General features: G+C 33.3%; 1 protein-coding gene across 4 annotated transcripts in view; it reads right to left on the bottom strand.

The window, feature by feature from the left end:
- LOC132701230 (uncharacterized) overlaps positions 1-7,298 on the bottom strand; it is a 32,251-nt gene extending 24,953 nt beyond the window's left edge. For 3 of the 4 annotated variants that reach the window (XM_060669008.1, XM_060669006.1, XM_060669009.1), the window contains exon 1: positions 7,049-7,185. In XM_060669008.1, coding sequence (XP_060524991.1) covers positions 7,049-7,063 — 15 coding nt within the window. In that variant the 5' untranslated portion in view covers positions 7,064-7,185. Of the gene's footprint in view, positions 1-7,048 lie in introns of all 4 variants that reach the window. The other variant, XM_060669007.1, reaches the window with a different exon arrangement.
- Between the last annotated feature and the right edge of the window lie 11,262 nt (positions 7,299-18,560).

Below are 18,560 nucleotides of genomic sequence, written 5' to 3'. Positions count from 1 at the left end.
GGTAGTAAATACCTGGTAGTTACTTCGTCTACGTCTATGAAAGACATGGGCTGTTGTACAGTTATTATATCGAGTTGTAAAGGTAAAAGGTATAATAATAATAATAATAATAATAATAAGAATTATAGTATAAAAGAACAAATTCTATTATGAGTACAGTTACTTAGTTGAAAAGTATCAATGCCTTAAAATATTTTTATGTAGAAATTATTAGATTAGAATACGGAAAAGTGTCTTGATACATTACCTGCTGAACAACTAGCCTCATTAGATTTGCTTGCTGGATTGTTGTAATATTTTTTTATCAATGCAAGAAAATTATTAGGACAGTGAGTGTGGTATCCATCTTCTAGGTTAGAACTCGTTGGTAAAACAATGTTGTTGTACTTCAACTTATGTTTTTTCCGGATTTCTAACACTTCGTGAGTTTTTTTTAAAGTAGTTTCATTAAGACCAATCACTTTATCCTCATTTTTTTTACAAAAAACACACCTGAGCTTTTCAGCAGCCATAATAAATTCAATTTTAATTACACGCGTTGAACAAATATTATTTCACAACAAAATATTCGCAAATGAGAATAACTACTCCAACATTTTTTTGACAACAGCTGCTGCTGAACAGCATAGGGAACGTAAGTCACGTGCTCTTGCCAGAGCCAATCACAACGCAGCAACTTACAACGCAGAGAGTAGCCGATATACGGTCTCTCTCACGCTTGAACCTCCGTATAGCGCTTCTCACTCGCACTTACGTGTAATATTCGCGATCACCTGGCAGGTGGAATATTCCACCCAAATTGCCTGTCATTTTGAAAATATTTATTTTAGATAATAAAGAATATGCAGTTCAAATTTCGATTTGCCTCAAACACATATTTTCGATTATTCAGATATATGACTTTGTAAACACCTGGCACAGGTAAAATCTCACCAAAATAACTTGGCCTATTGATTTTTTCACTTTTCAAATATTAATTCAAAAAGCATCAAAATTTTAAAGTGCCTCAGAAATATTTTTTTGAACTAAAAAATTCTGGGGTTTAAAAATATAGGGGTTGATTTATCCTGGCATTCGTCCAGCCAGGTTTGCGGTTTTGTATTTAAAATATCATTAAATAAATATTATTCAAACACGTCAAAAAAAAGGCTCCTAGCTCTCCTACTACGGGTTTCGATTCGAAGATCGTTATTTGACGGCAACAGCAAAAATGATATTATAGTTATTGATATACTGGTAGATAGGTTTTAAAAGCGATTTACATAAATCTAAATATAATAGAATGAATTATTTATGAAAGAAACTCGGAAAACAGTCTTGATTGACTAAATCTATGACGTCACATGCCAGTAAATAAATCCCGCTGCCCCTTGCGATTTCAAAACTTAATACAACTTAAAAACTCACTTGGGAAGCGAATTTTGGCTTCTTTTTAGTGCTACCTACTATTTTCCGACTTCTTTATAACTTATAAATAAAATTTCGTTTCGTTATGCTGTTAACCCAACTTGTTTCTACGTTTGACGTTTGATATTTATTTACTGTCTTATGACGTCACCGGCGAACGTTTCGTGATGTTTTAACGATAAAATTTTACGCGTAGTTAAATTGGGCGGAAAACGGTGTCAATAACAATATTAATTAGAAACTTAACAGCCCGGAAAATGGCGGTTGCGTTTGAACTATTGCGCCAATCAGTTAATAAAGTAAAAGAATAATAGGTTTGCGCACGAATTTTTTGTGAAAATTTAAATAAATATCAAAAGCAATAAAAATCCGGCAATGATAATTTTGTTATTGTTATAAACGAATATTAGATGCGGGCAAACTACGCCGCTGCGCCCAAGGACAAACTTTCAGTTTAAGTGTCGGCACATCTTCAAGTAAAAGTGACCCGTTTTTTTTCTAAACTCGCGAATCGCAACGAACGCCATCTGGCTCGGGTTTCTTAAGACCGGAATAATATGTAAGCAGTCATAACTCACGGCCGCGATCAAGGTGAAACCGTACACGATTTTATCGCAAATATGCTTGTTAAAATATTCGCGTTTTTGAAAAATTTTGAATAAAGTCGGAGAAATTTTCAGGGTGCATTTTTCGGATGTCTCGTTTCTAAACATTTTGCTCCGACCGTTACGTAAGCGATTTGGTCAAATCCTTGATCGTTACTGTTCCGTACCTCATCGATGTCGATAAACCAGTTATTTTTATATCATCTCAATAACGTTTATGCGATCTCATCGCACGAGACTTTCACCGTTTTATTATTTCCTAGGCTTTACCTACCGGCCGTTACGTTGCATCTTTAATTGAAACGTAAAGTGTTGATTGCTGAAGAAGTAGCACGAAAATAACAAAACTGCAGTGAATCGTACACAAACGTACAAAAAAGCATGCGAAGAAGTTCTCGATCTCAGTTTTTATTGGATAGCTAGTAAACACTGGGCATGCGTAATATACGTCAAGCAGCATTCAGCCACGGAACCTCTGTCGTGGCTCTAGTTTCGTATTATTGTTTGCATAGACCGTGGAATGGTAAACAGGTTCAGTATTTTCTTTGGGTGACAGGTCATTATAATGCTCATTCTTTCTACTAAGTGATGTAACGGCCATATCAGGACTTAATTTATTATATTATATATTTTCAAGTGGTTCTGGCCTATCACAGGAGACGTCCAAAGGCAGAAATTCACCGAAATAGGTTTAAAAGTACAATGAAATTTACATTTATTTATTTATATTGTGCGATACGTAGCTATCGCGTAATTCTAAGACTAAATTCCTATTAAGTAATAACAGATAACACTCATATTTAAAACATTTTGATCGAAGTTGGAGTAGTCAATTAAGAAGTAATTGACGGTCAACTAACCAGCCCCAATTTTGACATTTCGAATTTAGACGTTGATGAACAAAACGATCATGAAAAAAAGAATCGTTAACACAATCGATCGATGGTGTTGCAGTCGAAAACCCATAGCAAATCGTTTCTTCGCGATGCAACGAGCTGTTGCGTCAAATTGCGATACACATGTGTACGTCTGCCGTTATTAACCTACGATTTTTCAAGCACCCTTGAATTATATTCACGCCTGGACATTGCGGCAATCGCTAACGCGAGTTATATCGTGTTTGCCGTTCATATTGCGCGGATATACGTTGCGATATTCGTGCTAGGACTATCGTAAAAATGTACGGTAGTCGGTTGCTTAATTTTTTCACACTTTGTCGTTGTTCGAAATATTTTTCGACATATCTAAATCTGAAATCTGTCATGAAACATTAAAGGTTTGAAATTAGGTTTTGAACCGCTAGAATCTAAAAAAGAAAAGTATGGAATAAAAAAAACTTATGCGTTATGCAAAGGGACTAAAGAGTGTTTGATTTTAATTTCATTACAAAATTATACTAAGCTACGTTATAGGAAAATTTAATTATAAAAAATCATAATATTCTTCGTTATCTGAGAAACACCTGCCATGAGTTTCAAAGGTAGCTTCTTGAAATTAATTGACTCATATTGGTAGATGCCAGTATGTTGAATTAGATGATCAGTAATAAATTCTCATAAATTCAGTAATAAGTTCTCAATTATAACAAATTAAATATAAATATTGATAAAACTAAGTACGATGTGTTTGAACAAAAACAAATAAGTATTTAATGTTGAAATGGAAACTGATTATATGGATTTACAAAAAGTAGGGGCTTTAGAATATCTTCAACTGGATAAAATGACAGAAACTATCCATATGTATCACATGATTGCAGTTATGTAGAACATGTAGTGCCGACAAAACTAAGTATTTAATTTGCAATACATTTTTCTAAGGCATTTTCGTCGTTTAATACCTATTTAGGGAACATAATAACAATAATAAAGTAAATATCTAGATAATAAAACTCAATTTGAGAACGTTACTTTGAGTATTACCCAAAATGATTTTTCATTATAACATGCCTACTTCTACAGACCAATAAAAATATAAATATTTAATGTAAGTTAATACATAAAAAACACATAATTAATGTAGAAGAAATAATTTGTAATTGATCATTTTATCAGTCTTCCATAATAATTTTAAAAGATTGTTCCTTGTTATAATATAATAGTGCAAAATCTGGTTTCCTATTAAATAATTATTATTATCATTTATACAATTAAGTCTATTTAAAAGTCTATTACGGCGGCCCTACTAAATTTAAGTTACGGTTAAGTTTACTAGAATAGTAAATGTAATAATTATACATGATTATAATAGTTTAAATCATAATCATTCTAAGATCAAGTATTATTATTTAATGCATTTTAATGAATACCCGATGAAAGCTTTATGGGCGAGACAACTGCCACGTGTGTTTTAAAATAATAATAATAATATTTGAGAACTCAACTTTTGAGCAAAATGTGATTTTTGTTGAACCAGGCCTCTTGGAGAACGGACGATCTATTTCAAATTGAAAAATCTACATTTAAGTAGAGACTATAATGGTAAATCAGTCGACGTGGGCGAGACAGGCACAGACTAGCGAACGGTCTGAAGCGGGCGTAGTGACAGAAACGGCGTTAATTAACCAAGTATTTTGCTTATATAAATTATTGTGCGCGTGGATACGCTCGCTGGCCACCGATTTTTTACGCATTAAATCTCTCTAATCGTTACAGTAGAGCAAACTCAAAATCACTTTCAAATTGCAAAACGGCCACCTTTGGAACGTACTACGTACGTTTTCGTCGCTGGTAATTGTGGCCGGCCGATTCCAAATGGTGGAATTATGAACGTTTCGATTAATCACGATACGCGGAAAAGGGTTCGAAAGATTTGGGCAATTAAACAGCCCCTGGGTCTCCGCAGCATAGCGACCAACGAAGATACGGCGACTGGAATGGGTTTCGTAACAACGCACGCTGTATGTAGTAGTCTGTAATTATGTGACAGATTTTTAAATTTCGAAAGAGTTTATACCGGGCGTCCTAAAAATAAACGTCAACATAAAAACAAAAGTTCTAAGGGTTTTTTCAAAATACAGTTTTTCCTAAAAATTTTTGAAACCTGGGGGTTAATAAATTAATAATCATTAAATATTTCATTGAAGGAGGGTCAGAAATTGATGAGACTTTGGAAAATATTACGTATTTTTAGAGCAATCATTAAGATAGTTTAAACACTCTGTATTTCGAAAACAAATCAATTTAAGAAGCAAGAATTTTTTGTAATAAATAAATAGGTAGTTATATGAATTCGTAAATGAATATAGATATGTATGAACTTTTTCTCCATAAACCACGGCTTTTATCAATTGTTTTAGTAGATAGAAATCTGGTCCTTCCTGTATATAGTTATATTACGTATATGTGTATAGTAACGCAGAAAGTTTCCTATGCGCCTCTTAGAAACTACAAAGAAAACTGATTATTGGACATCCTACTTTATAATATACGTGCCTAATTGTTCTAAATATAATTTTCATTTTGCTTCGAAACAGTGTGTGGGAAATGATTGGGCAACGACTTAACAAATTGGAGCACAATTCGCAAAATTTCTTACTATCCGGAACGCTTCCTCTTCTGCCTATACCATCGTTTTCTAAATTTTGCAATTTATGTCGTCGCTCGCTAATTGGCAGAGCATGTTATCCAATAGCCGCCGATTTCAATACTAATTATAAGCGGAATGGTTGAAAATTTGCTGCTCGCACGGAATCGCGAAATAAAAACAATATCAACGTACTGAGTACTGAGTAAAAACGGACAAAATATTAAATAATAAAACGGAATCAATTTTTAATTATTTAAATTGTCGTTTTAAGGTCCACTTACCGACGTAATTGCGGCTGGGGCCGATATAGAAAATTTGTAACAAAATGTTGGCTAATTTTGACAAAAAAACAATAACAATTTAATCGCTCTAAGCGTATTATGCAAGGCGGTTTAATGTAAAGTAAATCGAACCTGTAATTTAAGATAATACACTTACGTTTCTCGTCAAAAAACGTATTAGTTTACTGTGGAGAATACTTAATCTCACCCAAATTTCGAAAAGTCCACTCAAATTGCTAGTCACGAAATTAACAATCAGAATTAGTTACTTATCATTTATTACATCGCTTACTATTTGCAAAGGGGAAGAGGAGATTTTGTTGCTCCTTTGCTATTCATCGAAAAAATTGAAGTATTAAAGTATAATTATAATTAAAATATTCAAATATAATGTTAATATCAAATTTAAGTTTAAGTTTAAGAAATTGGCTTTTTACAACCTGTTTTTTTTTTTATTCAAAATTAAGTAAGAGGCACTAAGAGTAATAAATTTTATAAAAAAAGTTTTCGCCAATTTTTAAAAAACACTAATAGAGCTAGCAGTTTTAATATTATTTTCAGTCACCTACAAATTGAATTAATTAATTACAAGTAATTTTTCTGTAAGATTATCTTAACAAATTTTTAAATTTTTGGTTTCGTAGTCAAAATTTTTTAATCCATTTTTTGTGGCATAAATGGAAATACTTAGATATCAAATATCAATACTGTATAAAAAGAAATTAACGCATTTTTTTACAATTTAAGCAAAATATATAGCTTTTGGTCATACCTGGTCCTAACCAACTTCCGGCGCCATTTTATTAAGAACTTCCTTTTATAAAGCACAATTGATAAAACGCTTTCTAGATTATGGTTCCAACGGCATTTTTTTAGGTATTGTCCATTTGAAAGGACACCCACAGTTTTAGTTTCAAATTTCTCCACCGAAAAACCGTTCCACAAAAGTGGAAATAATTCGCTATGAAGTCAACGCACGGTATACCAACTCAACCGACAAAACCGCACACTATTTTAGAACGAGCACATAGACCAAAAAAGGGTGAAATGACCACAATACGGATTTAATTTCTCGTTAGCCCAAACCAAATTTTCTTAATTGCTTCCCTAATTAGGAATTCGCCGTTAAAATTTAATTGTCAGCCGTACTAAATGAAAAACGAAAACATATTTCGAATACCGCGTCCAAACCTGGTCGAGTATAGAAAAAAAAATGCACTGGTTTACCACTGACAGACGCATAATCCATGAAAATCGACTCGTAATCCAAAACGTACAAAAATTTCGCACCACCGTCGGGAGAGGAGAAGAAAAAAAAACACCGAACGCACTCCGGGTTTAACACTTACAAATTTCATCGTTGGTCGTCTACGAGATTGAGGTACGGGACACCGTGGTGGACGCCTACTACTACGGGTGCACTAGGTGGTAGGTGAAACAGCTGAAGACAGATGCGGGGCGACTTGACGTAGACAGGAATATATATATCGAAGTGCAGCCTCGACGTCGAGGTCAAACGCCGGCACGGGCGGAAGAGCGCGATAACAGACGGTGAAGGTCTAAGCTGAACCGACGGAGATGATGCCCAACACAAAAAACGCGGATTTTGGAGTCTTTTTAAAATGACGTTAAGAACATTTATTTATCTAAACTTTTTGTTAAATGGCTACTCTTTTAAATTTGATTCCTTCAGTGGTATAATATGGGTTGGTCTCCCATGTTTAATATATATCACCAAAACCACCAAAATAAATCTAGAGCAATAAAAAGATGTGAAAAAATCTGATTTTCTATTAAATAATTATTTTTCTGTATTTATATAATTATAGTACATTATGCAACAGGTGCGGTAAACGGCATTTGACTCACGAGTTTATTTGACACGAGCGGAGCGAGTTTTTAATAAACGAGCGACTTAAAAAGTTTAACGAACGTTTTGCATACTATACTTTTTCTACGACTGTTTAGTTTTTGGGTACATTTTCAAAGAATAACACGATACATTCACTGACATGACCGTCAGAATTGACAGACGTCAAAATTCAAATCGTGGGAAATATCTCCGAAAACATCCGATTGCTTCAAAATCTTGTAAATGCCCGAAGTGGTTCGGATTCGTGGGAAACGAAACTGACGTGGTAAAGTGACGTTTTCCTCACGCTAGATCGCTGTGTAATTAGGTATTTTACAGACGGGAGTAGGAAAAGTTTATTGAAAAGTCTATGACAGCGGCCCTACTAAGTTTAAGTTATGGTTGAGTTTACTAGGATAGTAAATGTAATAATTATACAGGATTATAACAGCTGAAATCATATTCATTCTAAGATCAAGTACATAGAAACCTATATAGAAGTAAGAATAATATGAAACTAGAAAAATTGTAATAAATATTATTATTTAATGCATTTTAATGAATGCTCCATGACGGCTTTATGGATAAAACAACTGCCACGTGTGTTTTAGAATAATAATAATATTTGAGACTCGACTTTTGAGCAAAATGTTGTGATTTTTGTTGAACCTTTGGGGAACGGACGCTCTACTTCAAATTGATAAATCTACTTAAAAGACGGTGATGATGCCCAACGAATTTTGGGTTATTTTTAAAATGACGTTGGGAACGTTTATAAAAACGGAGAATGTTCACGTCAAGTAAATAAAATCTGATCCATGTAATCCTTCTTTTTTAAATGGCTACTGTTTTAAATCTGATACCATCAGTGATGTAATATAGTTTGATTTCCCATGTTTAATATATATCACAAAGCCACCAAAATATATCTCGAAGCAATAAAAAAGATGTGAAAACATGGGAAGTCTAAAACGAACAAAAAAATAATAACTTCGGCCCGGTTAATATTTGGAAGTTAAAAGTGTATAAAACACATAACCTAATTAAAATTTGATTAAATTGTTAAATAAATCAAACTCTATTGCCGTTGCTAAGCAATATGGATTTTTTTCATTTTCGTGTTTTTCTTCGGCCGGATCTTGAATTGTTCAAATAAAGCGTATCCGCCATTTTATCGAGAAAATTAACGCCGGGCATGGATCCTGGTCAGATCCCGCTTGCAGATAAAAAACCGCAAATTTTGAATGGAAATTTTGGTACTCCCAATTACATTAAACAATTTTTAAATTCTTCGCTCTCGTTGTGGTAATTAAAATCGTTTTACAAACCAATCAATCAAAATATAAAAGAATATATGGTTTTGGTTAGTTCTACGGGATGGATGGAAACGCTCATTTTTGAAAAAAATAAGCTGTAGGACATAGAACATTTTTTAAAAGTCAAAATTTAATTAAAGAATTACTGAATGCGACAGGGCAATGGCCATTGTCATTTTTGTAAGACATTAATAATGACTTGTGGTTAGTCCTCTATTTAAAGTTTGGCGGGAATTTGTTAACTTAATTTGTTATAATAACTAATAGGCAGTAGTACACATCATAACTGCATCGTTTGTCTATAAAACGCACATCACTAACTAATTAAAATGAGAAAATTTTGGCTATTTTCCTTAATCAATTAAGAAACTGTCATGATTAATATTTCTAACTCGTAACCCAGAATAACCTTGCAAAAAGACGACAGGAGCACTTTTTCATTAAGTAAATCATCCATCTTTTTGCATGTAATGTTATTGTTGTAAATATTTTTAAGTTGAAATGGTTAGTTTCGATTGGGTTTAGTTTTCTTTTCTTTAATATGGACACTAAGCATTATATTCATAATATTTGGGTTAAAATCTTTAGAATGGATATGTTTCTTGGTCGAGGAAAGCTCATGCATATGAATTCCACTCTAAGGAAGCCACGATCCACTCGAATTTTCGCAGCTGACAATAACAACGACGTACCACAGATCATTGTCATGTTACCGCTCACGTAAGCACCTAAATTCATTTTTAACAGAGGCGTAAAACCCAAGAGCGTTCGCGCTTCTATAATTAAAGTTCGTCGCGAGTCTCCTGAAGCGTCAAGTGATTTTTTCGCTTTTGAAAAATCCATAAAAACCACAAAAGCCGTGGGACAATGAACGGAATAAGTTGCTGGTTCGTTTGTCACGGTGCACTTAGTATGGAAGTCAATGTTAGAATACCAATTTCGTAATTTTTTCTACCAAAATAAGGATTTTTTTAATCAATTCGATCGAATTAGCGGTTTCACGCTCAACCGGGTGCGAGAATCTGCATACACCTAGTTTATGCAAATTGAAAAAATCGTTTAATTGATAACCAGCTTGGGGTTTTGTCTGTGATGACTAATTTCTCATTCTGATTTTTAAAAAATAATTTATTAATTAATTTTTCCGCCCCGCTAAGCTTCTTAAGTTTGTATTTAAACTAGTACTAGCGGTATTGGGAACGTTAAAATGTATTACTTAGTGTACAAAAAATAATGCTTGTACGTTTTTTTCTAGGCTAGCTTGAAATTAGTAATAAAAAACCTTCTTGGCGTTCCCGCTTAAATTAGTGGGTTTACGTAAAATACGCTATTAAAATATTTTTGATTCGTAATTGGATTGTTACAGAAAAAAAAACATATTTCATAACTAAATAGATTCACGTACATGTCATAGCATAGCATATACTTACAATAACAATAACAATAATGCTTTGTTGTCCAAAAGTTATCCATTAATAGGACAAAATGAAATAAGTACATAAATATATCAATAGTCAAAAAAGGAAAAGGAAGAGAAGATAAAAACAAAATAACCGAACAAAAAAAAGGAATAACGCCCTTTCATACACTAAATTTGTAGGTTAGATCAAAACAAATAGCTTAATAAAAGGGGAAAAACTTGCAAATGAAATGATCAATAAAATTGGCGCTTAGAACTTTCTTCTAAACTAACTAAACCTAACTAAACTAACCGTTTTCCAAAACGACCTATGACTTTTTGAACTGATGACGAAAATTTTTTCGTGAAAATCTGAACTTTTAGTGCTTATTTACTATGATTTTTTGCTAATTTGGTTAAAAATATTATTTTTTTACTCCAGTCTGTAAAATATCTAATTACACACCGATCTAGCATGCGGGAAGCGCCACTTTACCACGTCAGTTTCTTTTCCCACGAATCCGAGCCACTTCGGATATTTCCGGGATTTTACTGCCCGGTTTTGGAAGCAATCGGATGTTTTCGGAGATATTTCCCAAGCTTTGTCAATTCTCACGGTCATGTCAGTTAATGTATTGGCGTTGTCTTGCGAAAATGTACCCAAAAACTGACAGTCGTAGAAAAAGCATAGTATGCAACACGTTCGGTAAACTTTTCAAGTCATTCGTTTATTAAACACTCGCCCCGCTCGTATCAAATAAACTCGTGAGTCAAATGCCGTTTACCGCACTTGTTGCATAATATACCATAGGGCAATTTTTCTGTTGATTTTTATTCTTATTTTCTATCGCAGTTATCCTTGGCAATGGCCCTCAAAAATTCCCTTATGCTACTGTGTCCCTTTCAATTATGCGAGGTTGTTGTTATTTATCATAAAAAAAAATTTATCCAACCATATCTAACCATAATGGCCAACTAAAATGAGAGAGCTTTATTCATTTGCGTGCCTTAAGAATGATTTCATTCGAATCAGAAATTTTGATAAACAAAAAGTTATTAATTTACAACCACCCTGTAATGATATAGGAGCCAAACAATTCATAAAAGTGAAAAAGCAGAAAATATACTTCGTTGTCAATTCAATTGTTCTTGGGAATTTTATATCTTCGCTTATTTCTTCCGGCACGTTGTTTATCATACTAACCATGCCCTGGATTAACCTTGTTCTGTGAATTTCCGAAAATCCGACTTCCTAATTTGCGTCGAAGACCTCCATCTTTATACGTCATCTTAATATTCCCGGAAACGATCGCTCAAGTAGCGTGCGACTTATTTTTTGTCGAAGTATTGTACTAATTCTTTCGATTGTTGACGCGTAGGAAGTTTGCGTTACCACTTATAAATTTTAATGTTTTTTTTTGTCGTAAAAAGAAAAAATTGTCGCGTCTAAAAAAAATCCCTAGTAATGTTAACTTCCCGCGAAAGTTAGCATTACCTTAACTTGTACTTTCTGAATATTTTATTTATTCATAAGGTGTAAAAAAAATACCGTCTCACCGCGTCGCTCTGGTAATGTTAGTTTTATTCGGAAGTTGGCACTACCACTCAGGTGATTGCAAATTCTGAATATTTTATTTTAAGATTAGCTGATATTTTTTTATCGTAAATTTTTCGTAAAAGAAAAAAAATTTGCGCACAGCGTTTTTTTTTAATCCCTTGTAATGCTTCACGCGAAACTTGGGATGCTTACCCTTAAAACGTGCAATATCTGCACGTTTTATTTTTGAATTAGTTGACACTTTTTTGTCATAAATTTTTCGTACAAGAAAAAATTTTGTTCATAACGTTTTTTTAAGCTCTTGTAATAATTCACGCGAAACTTGGGATTATTATCCTAAAAACGTGCAACATCTGAACGTGTTATTTTTGAATTAGATGACACTTTTTTGTCATAAATTTTTCGTAAAAGAAAAAAAAATTGTTCATAACGTTTTTTTTAAGCTCTCGTAATAATTCACGCGAAACTTGGGATTATTACCCTAAAAACGTGCAAAATCTGAACGTTTTATTTTTGAATTAGATGACACTTTTTTGTCATAAATTTTTCGTAAAAGAAAAAATTTTGTTCATAACGTTTTTTTTAAGCTCTCGTAATAATTTACGCGAAACTTGGGATTATTACACTAAAAACGTGCAACATCTGAACGTGTTATTTTTGAATTAGATGACACTTTTTTGTCATAAATTTTTCGTAAAAGAAAAAAAAATTGTTCATAACGTTTTTTTTTAAGCTCTCGTAATAATTCACGCGAAACTTGGGATTATTACCCTAAAAACGTGCAACATCTGAACGTTTTTTTTTAATTAGATGACACTTTTTTGTCATAAATTTTTCGTAAACAAAAAAAATGTTGTTCATAACTTTTTTTTTAAGCTCTCGTAATAATTCACGCGAAACTTGGGATTATTACCCTCAAAACCTGCTACATCTGAACGTTTTATTTTTGAATTAGATGACACGTTTTTGTCATAAATTTTTCGTAAAAGAAAAAATTTTTGTTCATAACGTTTTTTTTAAGCTCTCGTAATAATTCACGCGAAACTTGGGATTATTACCCTTAAAACGTGCAACATCTGAATGTTTTATTTTTGAATTAGTTGATACTTTTTTGTCGTAATTTTTTCGTAAAAGAAAAAATGTTTCATGCTGCTTTTTTTTTAAGTCCCAGTAATGCTTCACGCGGAATTTGGCTTTATCACCCTTAAAACTTGCTCTATGTGAATATTTTATTTATATCGTAAAGCAAACAATTCGTTACCCCTTAAAGCTTGCAGGTTTTAATTTTTGTGCTGCTTTGAGTGACAATTTTAGTAAGTTTAAAATTTGCACTATTCATCGTGTCTACGTAACCAAATAAAAATCCGTAACCCAAATAAAAATCGAAATATATCCATCACTAAAGTTAATATCTTTATGAAGGGAATTTTATAACAAATTTAATAAAAAAAAACACTTCGTGGCATGGTAAAATATTGAACTATCTAAAGTTTTAATTAATTCATTTATGTTATTTTTATTTGTATTAGGTCGGCGCCATGATAAGTGCAAATTTTAAATGTTTGACTGTAGTCCATTATTAGCAAGTTCTACTCTCCCGCCTATGTACGTGTTTTTAAATAATAGTATAAATACGTATATGGTTGTCTCCTCTGGATTCTCTTCTCTATCAACTCTACAACAAAATAACAGAAACTAACGAAACTAACCAAATACACCAACCAAATAAATTAAAATGTGGACAGCCGACATCAGCAATGGACCACGGTCAAACATTCAACGCCTTCTCAAATTTTGATCTCACTAAAAGCATCACCCAAAGTGGCATAAAAATTAAAAACAAAAATAAATTTTTTTGTTATGCAATCCGACGCGACAAAACTTTTTCTTTTACGACAAAAAAAAACGATACATTATCCACGAATAAATAAAGGGCATCTTTTAACGGTTTAAAAAAAGTGCGGGGTGGTAATTTTTTTTCTTTTAAAACAAATTTTCGACAAAAAAGTCACGTCTAAAGTAAAATATAAGCAAGTTTTATTAATGGTTTTCTTTAAATAGCTACCCTAAAATCGTTTTATTTTACTACAAATTTACCACAAAGAAGTGACATTTGTTCGATAAATAAGCTATTCAAGAAACGCAATTTTAAAGGATTTCATGCGGAAGTATTATAAGTTTTTTTTAATGTGGCGAGACAAACTTTTTTATTTTACGACAAAAAAAGACAATTCATGCATATATAAATCATTAAAAACCTGCCAGTGGTAATGTCCACTTCCTGTACCTCGATTGTTGTGTATATGGTATTGGCACGTGAAATTTCTAGTCCGTTCCAGTCGAAAATCTAAATACTGTAGTGAAATTTACTGGGGGCTCGTATAAGGATAATTTGCATCGCGTTTAAACGTTTCCGATATTACAATCCGTATAAGTATATGCGTTCAGATTCTTAACACACGCAGCGCTTATAATTATTTCCATAACTAATAACGACGTTTAAAGTTTTTGCGGACCTTGAGAGATATTTGTTTTACATTAGAGACCGGCGGCTCTCAATTTTTACAAAAAAAAAGGAGCGGACATGTACCCAGTACCAGTTAGAACTAAATAAATTATAATTTACAAATTTTTGTAAATCGTTAGTCACGCTGCTAAATTGGGCTTTAAGAACTCGTAATTTTTGCTTCGTCATAACTCGGCATACATTAATTATCTACGGGGTGTTCAAACGAAACCGTTCTCCGATAATTCGAGTTCATTGAAAGCTCGAGCGTTTCAAAAAGTACGGAATTTTCAAAAAGACGTCGAAATACCTTTTTTAATAAAAAATTGAAAATAAAACATTGTTTGCATATCTATATTGAAAGCTATTAACAAGTATGGATAAGGCATCTTATACAGGAATAAACACAGTATAAATAGCACCCAGTTTGTCCACAAGGGATACAATATAATAAATAAAAAAAATAATGTTATACACACAATCATATATGTTATTTTCACTGTAATAACTGTCATATAACAGCTGATTAACTATAACCGCAACCATAAAACATTGAAAATAAGTGTATGATTGTATAACATTGTGAACAAAGTTGATGTTATTTATACTGCTTTTTTAAAAAACACGAAAATTTTAGGTCCGACGTATAAAAAACTATTACAATTTTTTTTTATCAAAATTCCACGTTTTTTAAATATATCACGTTTACATTTTACGGGAAGTCTCCTATAGTTTCCTTTTCCGTATATGCATACGTAAATGTACACATCCATATTCGTTGAAATGTTATTACAAAACGCTTTCTGCGGTATCCTTGCCTTTGCCCTAGAACTTGTAAGGTGAATAATATAACAAACCAAGGCTGTGAATAAAAATTTTTCCAATTACTTCGCCGGTGCTGAATCGGAAATTGTTTAATAGTATGTAATTTCGTAGAGGGTGACAATTTTTCGTTCAAATTTTTAAGGTTAGCCATTGGAGCGATTTAAATATTCATCGGGGTCGCCCGCGTGGAACTGCCGTTTATATTTTCACCAACAAACTTAGAAATAATTCAGACTTATCGGTGAAACTACGAAATTTGAAAAATGTACTTGTAAATTTACTCCTTGACCTCAACCGACTCACTCTATACATGCTCGGAACGCGGGAGGCAAATTAATTACCCAGAGAATGTAAGGTCTCCATCATATGGTTACGCTGCCGTACCACCACATCAGCTTTATTGAAAAGTGATTAGCATATCGAGCTGAAGTTGAATATTCCGCTTAAATTATATTGGGTGCTGTCCACGGTCGCTATTTTTTTTTGTCCATTTAGACGAGAAGTGACAGTGTACCAGCTTTCAGGATATACGGTATTGTTTTATGGTCACGTAGACCGATTTTCGATGAAAAAAAGGCGTCGGTCTTCGATTACCGTTATTGGTAACGGCCTACTTAGAAAAAATCGGCGCGTGCTGAAACGCGTATGAAAAGCAAGGCAATCCTGATTAAGCGTAACCCGTGCGCAGATGTATGTTGTTGCGGGAACAGATGTTGATTTTGCGTGCTCCGTTAAAAATATACTAAACCTTCAGGTGATTGGCAGACCTAGGTTAGAGGGAATTACATAAAGACACTACGAGCATGTTCGCTAACTTTTTACAAATTACTAATTTTCCTCAATTATTTTCTAATTTCGTAATCCTAGAAGCAAAAAAAAAAAACGGCTAATATTAGTCAAGTGAGAGTTATAAAATGACTTATGAAAGTTTGCTCCATACTTACCGACAAAACATTACCAGATTTCAAGTAGTTACTTACAATAATAATAGTTTGCGAGCAAACCCAAATTTTCAATAGTTATAGAAACAACTTTTAGAAAAATCCTGGAAAAAGTCTAAAAAAATCTATGTTTTAAATGCGAGTGCAGATTAGAAGCCAAAAACGTGGACGTAAGTGGACAACTCAAGGGCAACTTATCCACAGACAGAAGATTTCCATTTTCTAGACAGTTATTTACAATAATAATAGAAGAGATTTTCTCCAACAAATACGAGAAAACTCAAAGTTTCAAAAGTTGTAGATGAAACTTTTAGAAAAATCCTCGAAAGTCTAAAAAAAATATATTTTAAATAAGTGAGGAGATTAGAAGAGAAAAACGAGGAACAAAATTGTAAGTCGACAATTCAAGAATCAGCCATCAAACCATTTATTTACCTACACAAGATTGCCAAGCAGTTATTTACAATAACAATACAAGCGATTTTCTCCAACAATAAGAGAAAACCCAAATTTTCCAAAGTAGTAGAAACGACTTTTAGAAAACCCAGGGAGAATATTATAAGTAGACAACCCAAGAAGCAACTTATCCAAACCATTTATTTGCAGAGAGAAGATTACCACTTGCTAAGCAGTTACCTATAATAATAATATAAGAGATTTTCTCAAATAAATGCAAGAAAACAAAGTTTCAAAAGTTGTAGAATCAACTTTTAGATAAATCCTCGTAAAAGTGTAAAAACATCCATGTTTAAAATGAAAGAGGAGATTGGAAGCCAAACACGAGTGAGAATATTGTCAGTGGACAGCTTAAGAAGCAATTTATCGTCGTTTGAAGGAAAACGGTAACATTATTACCCAACATTTAAATTTACACTTAAGTACTGAACCAAAAGCTAATTACAATTAAAAATACTAATCAACTAAGTTAAAAAATATAATCCACCTTTTTGTCCTGAATGACTTGCTTTAGAACGACTTAAATGGCTACTTATTTGAATTTTAGGAAACCGTAATACGTTTAAAACAAATTTCTTAGGAATAAGGTATACAGTTGCGACATACCGATTTACATTTTTCGCACACTGATTGTCAAGACCTTAAAGTCGTGTCAATTTTTGTCCGTACTATCTTCTCTAATAGCTACTCAGGTAGCAGAGGGTCGTCAAAATGACGTCATTAACAAGTCACAAAATAACGAAAATGACGTTATATGACATCAATTTGAGGTACTTAATGTCTCAGGCGAATGGTGTCATTTACGTCAATTTTGGTATTTAGTATGTGGATGCTTATTACGTCAACTTAATGTCAAACTTTGGTCATTACTGAAGAAAAATATATAGATTTTTAAATTGGGGTTTTGCCGATAGAGTACTTCTTCTTCTTAGAGTGCCGTCTTCAGTTTATTGAAGGTTGGCAACAATCTCGGCGAATGTCTGTCGATCTTGAGCAGCTCGAAGTAGGGAGTGAGCATCCATTCCTGTCCAATCTCTGATGTTTTTTAACCAGGAATAGTTTCTTCTTCCTATGCCCCGTTTCCCCTCAATCTTCCCTTCCATTATCAATTTCAAGAGGTCATATTTACTTCCACGCATTATATGGCCCAAGTAAGCAGTTTTACGTTTCTTGATTATGTGCAACATTTCTCTATCACTCTGTGCTTGCCTCAGCACCTCCTCGTTTGTTATATGAGCTGTCCAGGGTATTCTGAGAAGTCTACGGAGTGTCCACATCTCAAAGGCTTCTAATCTGTTAATGGTGCTAACCTTCAAAGTCCATGCTTCGCAACCATACAATAACACCGGGTGCACATAGCACTTTACAAATCTATATCGGAGTTTTATATTTAGGGTGGGATTACACAATAACGACCGCATCAGGTTAAATGTTGTTCTTGCCTGTTCAATTCTGGATCTAATTTCCACTTCCGGATCTAGGTTGTTACTAATCCAGGTCCCCAAATATTTGAATTTTTCTACCATCTCTATTCGTTTCCCATAAATACTTATATCTATTGGTGGTTCTGGGGTTTTTGACACTATAAGTATTTTTGTTTTAGCGGTGTTTACTTTAAGTCCGTATCGATCTCCGACTGCAACGAGTTGATTCAGTAAGCGTTGCAAAGCTTCAGGACTATCTGCCATTATCGCGGTGTCATCCGCATATCTGAGGTTGTTAAGCGTTTTACCGTTGATCTTAATCCCATCACTTGTGTCCTTTATTGCTTCTTCAAAAATGCGTTCAGAGTATAAATTGAACAGCATTGGAGATAAAATACAGCCCTGTCGTACACCTTTCTGTATGTTTGTTGGCTCAGTTGTTATATTGTTGTATTTTACTAT

Source organism: Cylas formicarius, unplaced genomic scaffold (assembly GCF_029955315.1).
Source record: "Cylas formicarius isolate icCylForm1 unplaced genomic scaffold, icCylForm1.1 PGA_scaffold_4__25_contigs__length_36172078, whole genome shotgun sequence".
In the NCBI taxonomy this organism is placed as follows: Eukaryota; Metazoa; Arthropoda; class Insecta; order Coleoptera; family Brentidae; genus Cylas; species Cylas formicarius.
Note: the sequence above shows the minus strand (reverse complement) of the source record. Positions and strands in the feature narration are given on the sequence as shown.